General features: G+C 39.4%; 1 protein-coding gene across 2 annotated transcripts in view; it reads left to right on the top strand.

Moving 5' to 3' along the window:
• LOC138852576 (uncharacterized) overlaps window positions 1–10,424 on the top strand; it is a 38,594-nt gene extending 28,170 nt beyond the window's left edge. For both annotated transcript variants that reach the window (XM_070084170.1, XM_070084169.1), the window contains exons 5-7: window positions 31–233; window positions 6,362–6,581; window positions 9,810–10,424. In XM_070084170.1, the coding sequence (XP_069940271.1) occupies window positions 31–233; window positions 6,362–6,581; window positions 9,810–9,952 (566 nt within the window). In that variant the 3' untranslated portion in view covers window positions 9,953–10,424. The remainder of the gene's footprint in view (window positions 1–30; window positions 234–6,361; window positions 6,582–9,809) is intronic.
• Window positions 10,425–11,908: the final 1,484 nt, after the last annotated feature.

Below are 11,908 nucleotides of genomic sequence, written 5' to 3'. Positions count from 1 at the left end.
AGGCTCATATATTGCTAAAATGCATTACAGACAAATGTGAACCCATTGGCAGTTTACCCCAGGGTTTACAATACCTCAAACTTGTGGGGTGCAGAGTCAGGTCAGCAGATCTGCAAGTATTGATAACAAGCAAGCACGTGCTAACTTTGCGTCACCTTGACCTGAGTGAAAATCCTTTAGGAGGTCCTGAAGATTTCTATTCACTTTGCAAACTCTGTCAGAAACTTCAGAAGGTTTGTACACTAAAAATTTACCTATGGATAATTACTGCATTTGATGACAGTTAGTTTAACCCTTTGACTGTCGCGGCCGTATATATACGTCTTACGAGGTACCGCGTTTGACGTATATATACTCATAAATTCTAGCGGCTTCAAATCAAGCAGGAGAAAGCTGGTAGGCCCACATGTGAGAGAATGGGTCTGTGTGGTCAGTGTGCACCATATGAAAAAATCCTGGAGCACGCAGTGCATAATGAGAAAAAAAAAACTCCGACCGTTTTTTTTTAATTAAAATGCCGACTTTGTGGTCTATTTTTGTATAGTATTTATGGTTGTATTCTCGTTTTCTTGGTCTCATTTGATAGAATGGAAAACATATTATAGAAATAGAGGTGATTTTGATTGATTTTACTATAAAAAGAACCTAGAAATGGAGCTCAAAGTAGGGGAAATGTTTGATTTTTGCCAATGTTCAAAAGTAAACAAATGATGCCATTGTCCAATAAATGTCCAACTAGCCATTCTGATATGCAGTCATGAATGGGTTGATGTTATTTATACAATTATTACAGTATTGCAGTAGTCTGCATAATAGTAAGTCTTAAATTTTTTGTTTGAATAAAAATTCAAAATAGAAAGCAAGAGTAATATCAGAGGGGCCTGGAGACATGACTGATGAGCAAAGAAAATGTTATTTTAGAGCCAGGAATGTCTGCATTGTTCATTCTGGACCTTATTTTGAAATTGTCATATTTTTTAGTTTTCATGAAATTGGCCAAATTGCAAATTTCTGACCACATTATTAGGTAGTTGAAATCGGTAAATGGGCAGTTTCTTGTACTCAATCGATAGAAAAAATGGAGTTCTAAAGAAATAGCTATGAGTTTGGGCGACTGGAACAATGGAATTAGCCGAAAATATGGCTTAAAGTGGGCGAAATCGCCGATTTGTAAACAGCACCGAGGTCGCTAACTTCGCGAGAGCATAATTCCATCAGTTTTCCATCAAATTTCGTTTTTTTGGTGTCATTACAATCGGGAAAAGATTCTCTATCATTTCATAAGAAATTTTTTTTTTTTTTTTTTTTAAATTTTGCGACACCAGGAGATACCTCAGGATTGGGGGTTGCGACAGTCAAAGGGTTAACAGCACTTGCTGAAGGTTCCTCCCAACACTAGGTCATCCGAATGTACAGTTGTAGTGGGGTTTGTGCCTAGGGGTAGGGGGCCTCTTCTTTGGGAGGGGTGCTACTCTTCCCACAGGGTGCTTGCCTAGGAACCCAGCATCTCTTGTAGAATAAATGGTAGCAGTATTATCCTTGTTAAAGTCTGTTGACACAACTGACGACATGTAACAAATTATGGCTCTGGATTGTGGATGTTAGACACAGAATTCCTGTACGTATCTTTAAAGTGCCATATAACTAAATGGTTCTTGGGCTGTTTATATACAATAAAACAAATAAAGCTTAATGAAAGTTTGTATACTGTATGATTGTTAAATCACCACTACCTTTATCATAAATGACAACAATTATGATATTAATAAATAAACTGTTTATTTTCCAAGATATTCCACCATTTCTGGTAAGACTTAGGGTAAAAAAAATTGCTGCCAAATTGTACACTTATGTAGGTTAAACAAAAGACAATTCATTTAATTAAATAGATTTTTTATAGAATTAAAGTGCAAACTACTTTATATCCACTTAGCATGGTAGCTATTTTTTTATTTTAAATTAACACCTACCATTTCCCACCAAGGCAGGGTGACATTAATGAAAAATCACGGTGCAGTTTAAAAGCATGCAGTAAGAAGTATATTTATATTGCACAGATGAATTAGTGTTAGCCTCCAAACATTATTAAGCTAAACATTCGAAAATCCTACAATTTTTAAGTGAAGTTGTGTACACCTTAGCTTCCTTCTGGCAAGCAAATTAAGTAAGGTTATGTGGCCAAGTCAGTGACTGGGCAATAAGTACATGGGAGATCACTGATGACTGAACACTTGGTGGAAGATCATTAACCCTTTCAGGGTCGGCAGGCCCTCTCCTAAACTTGTTCTCAGGGTCGGAAATTTTTTGAAAAAAAAAAAAAAAATTTCCAATGAAATGATAGAGAATCTTTTCCCAATCATAATGACACCAAAGGTATGAAATTTGATGGAAAACTTACGGAATTATGCTCTCGCGAAGTTAGCGGTCTCGACGGTGTTTACGCATCGGTGATTTCACCCACTTTGAGCCCTATTTTCAGTCAATTCCAATGTACCAGTGAGGAAAATCATAACTATTTCACTAGAACTCCATTTTCTCTATCGAATAAGTACAAGAAACCACTCATTTATCGATTTCAACTATCCAATAAAGTGGTCAGAAATTGGCAATTTTGCCAATTTAACATAAATTTCAAAAGATGCCAGTTTCCAAATAGGGTCCAGAATAAACAAGACAGACATTTCTGGCACTAAAATAACATTTTTCTGTTCATTAGTCATGTCCCCAGGCCCCTCTTACATCTCTCTTGCTTTCCACTCTGAATTTTTATTCTCACAAAAAATAAAAGATTTACTGTTATGCAGACTACTGCATTAGTATAGAAATGGTGTAGAAATGGTATAAATAATATCAGTGCACTTGTGAAAGAATATTAGACTCACCAGTTGACGTGTATTGGACACTTGACATGATTTGTTTACTTTTGAAATTTGGTAAAAATCGAACATTTCTGCTACTTTGAGCTCAATTTCAAGGTACTTTTCATTATGAACTAATCAAAATCATATCAATTTCTGTAATATGTCTTCCATTCTATAAATTGAGACCAGGAAAACTAGAATACAACCATAAATACCATTCGAAAATACACTGCAAAGTCGCTGTTTTAAACCAAAAACACGGTCGGAGTTTTTTTTTTTCTCATTATGCACTGTGTGCTGCAGGATTTTTTTTTATAATGTGCACACTGACCACATAGACCCATTCTTTCATATGTAGGCCTACTAGCTTTCTCTCACTAGATTTGAAGGCGCTAGAATACAGGCATTCTAGTACGTCAATAACCCTAGTGCGTAAGCCATACTAGTACAGTGGACCCCCGCATAGCGAACTTAATCCGTGCAAGAGGGCTGGTCGTTATGCGAAATGTTCGCTATGCGAATTAATTTTCCCCATAAGAAATAATGGAAATAAAATTAATCCGTGCAAGACACCCAAAAGTATGAAAAAAAATTTTTTTTACCACAAAAAAATGTTAATTTTAGTACACACAAACTGAAAAAGGCATGCACAATTACATGACACTTACTTTTATTGAAGATCTGGTGATGATTGATGGGATGGGAGGAGGGGAGAGAGAGTGTTAGTGTTTAGAAGGGGAATCCCCTTCCATTAGGACTTGAGGTAGCAAGTCCTTTTCTGGGGTTACTTCCCTTCTTCTTTTAATGCCACTAGGACCAGCTTCAGAGTCACTGGACTTCTTTCGCACAACATATCTGTCCATAGTGGCCTGTACCTCTCGTTCCTTTATGATTTGTCTAAAGTGGTTCACAACAGTGTCATTGTAACAGTCACCAGCACGGCTTGCAATAGCTGTGTGAGGGTGATTTTCATCAAAAAAGGTTTGCACTTCAAGCCATTTTGCACACATTTCCTTAATCTTTGAAGTAGGCAATTCCTTCAATTTCTCTCTCCCCTCCTTTGAACCAGTTTCCCCAGGTCTGGCCTCTTGCTCTTGAAGTTGATCTATCAGCTCATCAGTGGTTAGTTCTTCATTGTCCTCCTCCACCAACTCTTCCACATCCTCCCCACTAACCTCCAACCCCAAGGACTTCCCCAATTCCACAATTGATTCCTCAACTGGTATACTACTCCTCTCAGGGTTACCCTCAAACCCTTCAAAATCCCTTTTGTCTACACATTCTGGCCACAGTTTCTTCCAAGCAGAGTTCAAGGTTCTCTTAGTCACTCCCTCCCAAGCCTTACCTATAAGGTTTACACAACTGAGGATATTAAAGTGATCCTTCCAAAACTCTTTTAGAGTCAATCCAGTGTCTGTGGTCACTTCAAAGCACTTTTGAAACAGAGCTTTTGTGTACAGTTTCTTGAAGTTGGAAATGACCTGCTGGTCCATGGGCTGCAGGAGAGGAGTGGTATTAGGAGGCAAAAACTTCACCTTAATGAAGCTCATGTCCCCATAAAGTCGCTCTGCCACGTCTGTAGGATGACCAGGGGCATTGTCTAACACCAGGAGGCACTTAAGGTCTAATTTCTTTTCAGTTAGGTAATCTTTCACATTGGGGGCAAATGCATGGTGTAACCAGTTATAGAAAAATTCCCTAGTGACCCATGCCTTACTGTTTGCCCTCCACAGCACACACAAATTATCCTTGAGGACATTCTTTTGCCTGAACGCTCTGGGAGTTTCAGAGTGATACACTAATAAAGGCTTAACTTTGCAATCACCAGTAGCATTGGCACACATCAACAAAGTAAGCCTGTCTTTCATAGGCTTATGTCCTGGGAGTGCCTTTTCCTCCTGAGTAATGTAGGTCCTGCTTGGCATTTTCTTCCAGAACAGGCCTGTTTCATCACAATTAAACACTTGTTCAGGTTCCAGTCCTTCAGTTTCTATGTACTCCTTGAATTCATGCACATATTTTTCAGCCGCTTTGTGGTCCGAACTGGCAGCCTCACCATGCCGTATCACACTATGGATGCCACTACGCTTCTTAAATCTCTCAAACCAACCTTTGCTGGCCTTAAATTCACTCACATCATCACTAGTTGCAGGCATTTTTTTAATTAAATCGTCATGCAACTTCCTAGCCTTTTCACATATGATCGCTTGAGAGACGCTATCTCCTGCTAGCTGTTTTTCATTTATCCACACCAATAAGAGTCTCTCAACATCTTCCATCACTTGCGATCTTTGTTTCGAAAACACAGTTAAACCTTTGGCAACAACAGCTTCCTTGATTGCCGTTTTCTTGCCCACAATAGAAGCGATGGTTGATTTTGGTTTCTTGTACAACCTGACCAGGTCGGTGATACGTACTCCACTTTCATACTTATCAATGATTTCTTTCTTAATTTCAATGGGTATTCTTACCCTTTGAGGTGTAGGGTTGGCACTAGAAGCTTTCTTGGGGCCCATGGTCACTTATTTTCCACAAACAGCACCGAAAACACTGTAATAATACGAAATATTCCGAGTGTATGCTTGAATGTTACCGCGGAGGCTAGCTGGTAAACAATGGGACGGGCGGCACATGTGAGGCTGGCTGAGGGCCCACATTGGACGTGTCTCGGACGAAGTTCGCTGAGCGGGTTTTTGTCTACTATGCGGGGCAAAATTTTAGCGAACAAAGCGTTCGCTATGCGGATTGTTCGCTATGCAAGGCGTTCGCTATGCGGGGGTCCACTGTACGTCGGAAACCCTGAAAGGGTTAATGACTGAACACTTGGTGGGAGATCATTGATGACTGAACACCTGGTGGGAGATCATTGATGACTGAACACTTGGTGGGAGATCATTGATGACTGAACATCTGGTGGGAGATCATTGATGACTGAACATCTGGTGGGAGATCATTGATGACTGAACACTTGGTACTTGCAATCACCTTGCCCTTCAAGGCTGAAAGGGGATGGGGGGGGGTTGCCTTGATACTAATAAACAGCTCTTGATCCAAGGAAATGGATCTAATCATCCCATGTATCAAGTATGATTACCTCCCATTCCCTAGGCAATGTATGACCCCCATGGGTTTAACAGCTTCTCTGGAATCTTTATTTTGAAGGCTATCTTTGGTAAATTAATTTTTGTTGTTTCCAAATGTTCCTTAGACTTTTAAGAGCAGATCACTGACTTTTTCTCTTCTGTATTTAATTTCAAACATATAAAGGAAAAAACAAAAAGATAGATAGGAGGCTCAAATTGTGGTGCTATATCCAGCACTCTACCGCTGAGCTACTGGGCTTCTAATAGCAGCAAAGCACTAGACCTGCCACCATCAGAGCCAAGGTTTGAGCCTCTTGTCCATCTTTCTGTTTATTCATTTACAGTTGTTTATTACAAGTTAAACTGAGTTCACACGAAGGAAATTTTAAGAAAATTCATTTTTACTTTTTTTTTCAGGTGTCAGTGCTGGAAGTTGAAAATTGTAATTTAAATACCGTGATTCCTGAACTTCTAACACAACTGATCAACATTCTTACACAAATGCCCACCTTAGCATTCTTAAGACTTAATAGAAATGACTTCTCATCCTGGAGTATTACAAAGCATATTGTATGCCTGGGATACAGCAGAACCATGAGGTGTTTGTGTATGACTGTACCATCTGAAGTCTATATTAGTAAGTTTTTCACTTTTAAATATTTGTTTTGTTAACAGTAATAAGAAACATTTTTTTTTTCAATATACTGGCCATCTCCCACTGAGGCAGTGTGACCTGAAAAAGAAGAGTACTATAAAGTTTATCTTCTTTTTACATATAGTAATTTATACAGAAGGGGTTACTAGCCCCTTGCTCCTGGCATTTTAGTCACTTCTTACGATTCAAATTCAAACTTTATTCTCTATAAGTATTACAATGCTGAGTTTACAGAATTTGGTTATTGTGTGGTTTACATGTAGTAAAATAATAATTACAGAGTGTACCACTAGAATGCCTAGCATGGCTAGGCATTTCGGGCAGTCTTATATTAAATCTTAGGTTTAAAATGTTCCAAAATTATGAGATAAGTTGGTATTATGGCTAAGTGACTAAATACTAGTTGTGAGTTTAGCAATGTGAATGCTTTTGTTTTGGCACTATACATAGTTTCAGTATTGGAGTATAACAGGCCAACTTATGACTAGTTAAGATTCATTATTTTGAGATTGAGATTGATATTTCTGTTTATGGTCAAATGGGTGAGTGAGTGTAAGTGTGAACCACCAGGTGGTATTCGTATTATTAGTTAACAGGGTGTATCAGGGAGATAAGATGTTTTCTGATGGTAGTTTTGAAGGTGATGAATGTGTCTGCAGTTTTGGAACTTTCAGGTAGGGTGTTCCAGATTTTAGGGCCTTTGACATACATTGAATTTTTGTAAAGGTTTAGTCGGAAACGGGGAATGTCAGAGATGTTTGTGTCTGGTGTTGTGCCTGTGGGTTCTGTCACAACTATCAAGAAAGCGTTTTAGGTCAAGGTTAATATTGGAATTTAAGGTCCTGTAGATGTAGATTGCACAGTAGTAAGTGTGGATGTACTGAACAGGGAGTAAGTTTAGATCTATGAAGAGTGGGGGGGGGGTGTTGCCAGGGATGGGATTTAGTGATTATTCTTACTGCGGCTTTTTGTTGGGTTATTATTGGCTTTAGGTGTGTTGCTGCAGTTGAACCCCAAGCACAGATAGCATAGGTGAGGTATGGATATATAAGTGAATGGTATAGTGTGAGAAGGGCAGTTTGCGGCATGTAGTATCGTATCTTGGAGAGGATCCCAACCGTTTTGGATACTTTTTTGGTTATGTGTTGGATATGGGTGCTGAAGTTCAGGTTGTTGTCGAGGTATAGGCCTAGGAATTTGCCCTCATTATGCCTGGTAATTAGAGTGTTGTCAATCTTAATGTTAATTTGTGCATCTCCTGCTCTGCTACCAAACATAATGTAGTAGGTTTTGTCAACGTTAAGCGTAAGTTTATTGGCTGTCATCCAAGTCGATATTTTGATCAGCTCCTCATTAACAATGGTGTTGAGGGTTGCAAGATTAGGGTGAGAGATGACGTAAGTCGTGTCGTCAGCAAAGAGAATGGGGTTCAGGTGTCGAGATACGTTTGGAAGATCATTGATGTATGTGAGGAAGAGCAGGGGACCAAGGACACTTCCCTGCGGAACTCCAGTATCAAGTGGCTGTGTTGTTGATGCTGTGTCTTTAATGGTGACATACTGATACCTATTAGTAAGGTAAGATTTGAAATATGCAAGCGCATGGCCTCTTATACCATAATGGTCAAGTTTGTGGAGTAGGATGCCGTGGACTACTGTGTCAAAAGCTTTTCTTAGGTCAATAAAAATTCCTGGTGGATATTCGTTATTTTCCAATGCTGTGTAAAGCAGATCTAGTATTTTTATAATTGCATCGTTAGTGCTTTTATTTTATTGGCAGGGGTTGAGTATGTTTTGTGACGTTATAAATGAATATAGTCTCCTGTGCATGAGTTTCTCAAAGATTTTGGATAGCAATGGTAAGTTTGATATTGGCCTATAGTTGTTTAAATCTGTAGGGTCACCACCTTTATGTATTGGTGTAGCCCTTGCCGTCTTGAGTAGTTTCGGGAAGGTGCTAGCTTCTAGTGACTTGTTAAAAAGCAATGAGATAGTATGCGAGAGGACATGGGCCGCTCTCTTGTACAATAATGGTGGGACATGAGACAGATTCCCTGAGTTATTTTTAAGTGACTTTATAATCTCGGTGACTTCCGTGGGCTCAGTTGGAGCAAGATAGAAGGAATTTGGGAAATTCCCATCTAGGTAGTCCCCGGCATGGACATTGGTACGTGGGATTTTATTGGCAATTTTATTACGATATGCATGGCTTATGGAGGAAAGATTCTTTTCCCACTTCTCCACGAAGAAAGCATTTTCTTATAAATAATTAAGTATTTTTCTAACATATTTATATTCATCCAGTTCCAGTTATATTTCTGCCTCAGTTTTTTCCTTCCATACATTGAACAGTGGCCTGGATGGCAAAGCTCTCGCTTCACACACGGAGGGCCTGGGTTCGATTCCCAGCGGGGTGGAAATAATTCAGTGCGTTTCCTCACACCTGTTCTGTTCACCTAGCAGCAAATAGGTACCTGGGTGTTAGTCGACCGGTGTGGGGTCGCATCCTGGGGGACAAGATTGAGGACCCCAATGGAAATAAGACAAACAGTCCTCGATGATGCACTGCCTTTCTTGGGTTATCCTGGGTGGCTAACCCTCCGGGGTTAAAAATCCAAACAAAATCCTATCTTATCTGATTTTAGCATATCTAACTATTTCTTTGTTAGCATTTCTGCATTTATGCAACCATGGGGTTTGAACCCATGGCAAGCAAGTCCTAGAACTCCAGGCCAGTGCATAAGCCACTCGACCAGCTGGTTCCAACTAGGAATATTTCTATACACCATAAGGAAGTTAGCATGGGTCCATACTAACTTCCCTACAAATATGTAATTACATAGTACACATCACATAGATAGGAGTGAATGGAGACAAATGGTTTTTAATACTTGACGTGCTGTTGGAGTGTGAGCAAAGTAACATTTATGAAGGGGTTCAGGGAAACCGGCAGGCCGGACTTGAGTCCTGGAGATGGGAAGTACAGTGCCTGCACTCTGAAGGAGGGGTGTTAATGTTGCAGTTTAAAAACTGTAGTGTAAAGCACCCTTCTGGCAAGACAGTGATGGAGTGAATGATGGTGAAAGTTTTTCTTTTTCGGGCCACCCTGCCTTGGTGGGAATCGGCCAGTGTGATAATAATAATAAATAAAACATCACATACAGTGCACATAATGTATTACTACTAATATTTATTTTAAATATTATTACAGGTGATGACTATACAGTTATTGACAAAAGGATTAAGAAGCTCTGCACAGATTTCCTTAGCAGTCTGCAAGCAATGAATGCCACACATGTGGCTGTTGAATGGATTGAAGAATCTCTGTACAGTCGTTGGTTCCACACCATTTGAAAATTTGTCAAAAGGTGATGGTGTAGTTCCTTCATAAAAATTAAATATTCGTCAAGATACAGTTAAAAATATATATAAAATACTGTGTATTACAGAGCTCAAAATTCTAATTTCTTAACAGTGAAATCAGCAAGAGTTATTTGAATGCCACATAAGCTTACTTATGGTACAATATTTCGTAAATAATTTTCAATAAAAACTCTGTATTGCCATACTGTACGATCAAATCCATTAACATACTGGTACACACATACATGGTAGAAATTATAATAAAATGCATGGCTGCAAATATATAAAAAAAAAAAAGATACGTAGGCAAGTACATATTCATACACACAGTGAGATGTGTGGACTAAGTTTACTGTAATCCCTAAATTAGGGATTATCTTTTATTAGTGTTCTACAAGTGATATGCAGCCTTGATGACCACAATGTAGTCAATAAGTTCTAAACTTAATAAATCAACTGGTATCTTCTAGTTTCATTTACTCATCCAATGTAAATCATTTTTATACATTCCATTCTGTGGCCTGGTGGCTAAAGCTCTCGTTTCACTCAGCAAGGGTCTGGGTTCGATTCCCAGCAAGGGTAGAAACACTGGGCGTGCTTCTTCACATGGGTGTCTTCCCCGTCAGTAAAATGGGAACCTAGGAGTTAGTCGACTGGTGTAGGTTGCATTCTGGGACAAAACTGACCTAATTTGCCCGAAATACTCTGCATAATAAGTGGCTTTCTATATAGTAGTATGTCATTGATGTCAGCTATGCCTGTATACCTTGTGCATGTTTTTTTTTTTTTCAACAAGTCGGCCGTCTCCCACCGAGGCAGGGTGACCCCCAAAAAAAAAAAAAAAAAAGAAAGAAAATCCCCAAAAAGAAAATACTTTCATCATCATTCAACACTTTCACCACACTCGCACATTATCACTGTTTTTGCAGAGGTGCTCAGAATACAACAGTCTAGAAGCATACACACATAAAGATACACAACATATCCCTCCAAACTGCCAATATCCCAAACCCCTCCTTTAAAGTGCAGGCATTGTACTTCCAATTTCCAGGACTCAAGTCCGACTATATGAAAATAACCGGTTTCCCTGAATCCCTTCACTAAATATTACCCTGCTCACACTCCAACAGATCGTCAGGTCCCAAGTACCATTCGTCTCCATTCACTCCTATCTAACACGCTCACGGACGCTTGCTGGAAGTCCAAGCCCCTTACCCACAAAACCTCCTTTACCCCCTCTCTCCAACCCTTTCGAGGACGACCCCTACCCCGCCTTCCTTCCCCTATAGATTTATATGCTTTCCATGTCATTCTACTTTGATCCATTCTCTCTAAATGACCAAACCACCTCAACAACCCCTCTTCTGCCCTCTGACTAATACTTTTATTAACTCCACACCTTCTCCTAATTTCCACACTCCGAATTTTCTGCATAATATTTACACCACACATTGCCCTTAAACAGGACATCTCCACTGCCTCCAACCGTCTCCTCGCTGCTGCATTTACCACCCAAGCTTCACACCCATATAAGAGTGTTGGTACTACCATACTTTCATACATTCCCTTCTTTGCCTCCATAGATAACGTTTTTTGACTCCACATATACCTCAACGCACCACTCACCTTTTTTCCCTCATCAATTCTATGATTAACCTCATCCTTCATAAATCTATCCGCCGACACGTCAACTCCCAAGTATCTGAAAACATTCACTTCTTCCATACTCCTCCTCCCCAATTTGATATCCAATTTTTCTTTATCTAAATCATTTGACACCCTCATCACCTTACTCTTTTCTATGTTCACTTTCAACTTTCTACCTTTACACACATTCCCAAACTCATCCACTAACCTTTGCAATTTTTCTTTAGAATCTCCCATAAGCACAGTATCATCAGCAAAAAGTAACTGTGTCAATTCCCATTTTGAATTTGATTCCTCATA

This window comes from Cherax quadricarinatus, chromosome 11 (genome assembly GCF_038502225.1).
Source record: "Cherax quadricarinatus isolate ZL_2023a chromosome 11, ASM3850222v1, whole genome shotgun sequence".
Classification (NCBI taxonomy): Eukaryota; Metazoa; Arthropoda; class Malacostraca; order Decapoda; family Parastacidae; genus Cherax; species Cherax quadricarinatus.
Note: the sequence above shows the minus strand (reverse complement) of the source record. Positions and strands in the feature narration are given on the sequence as shown.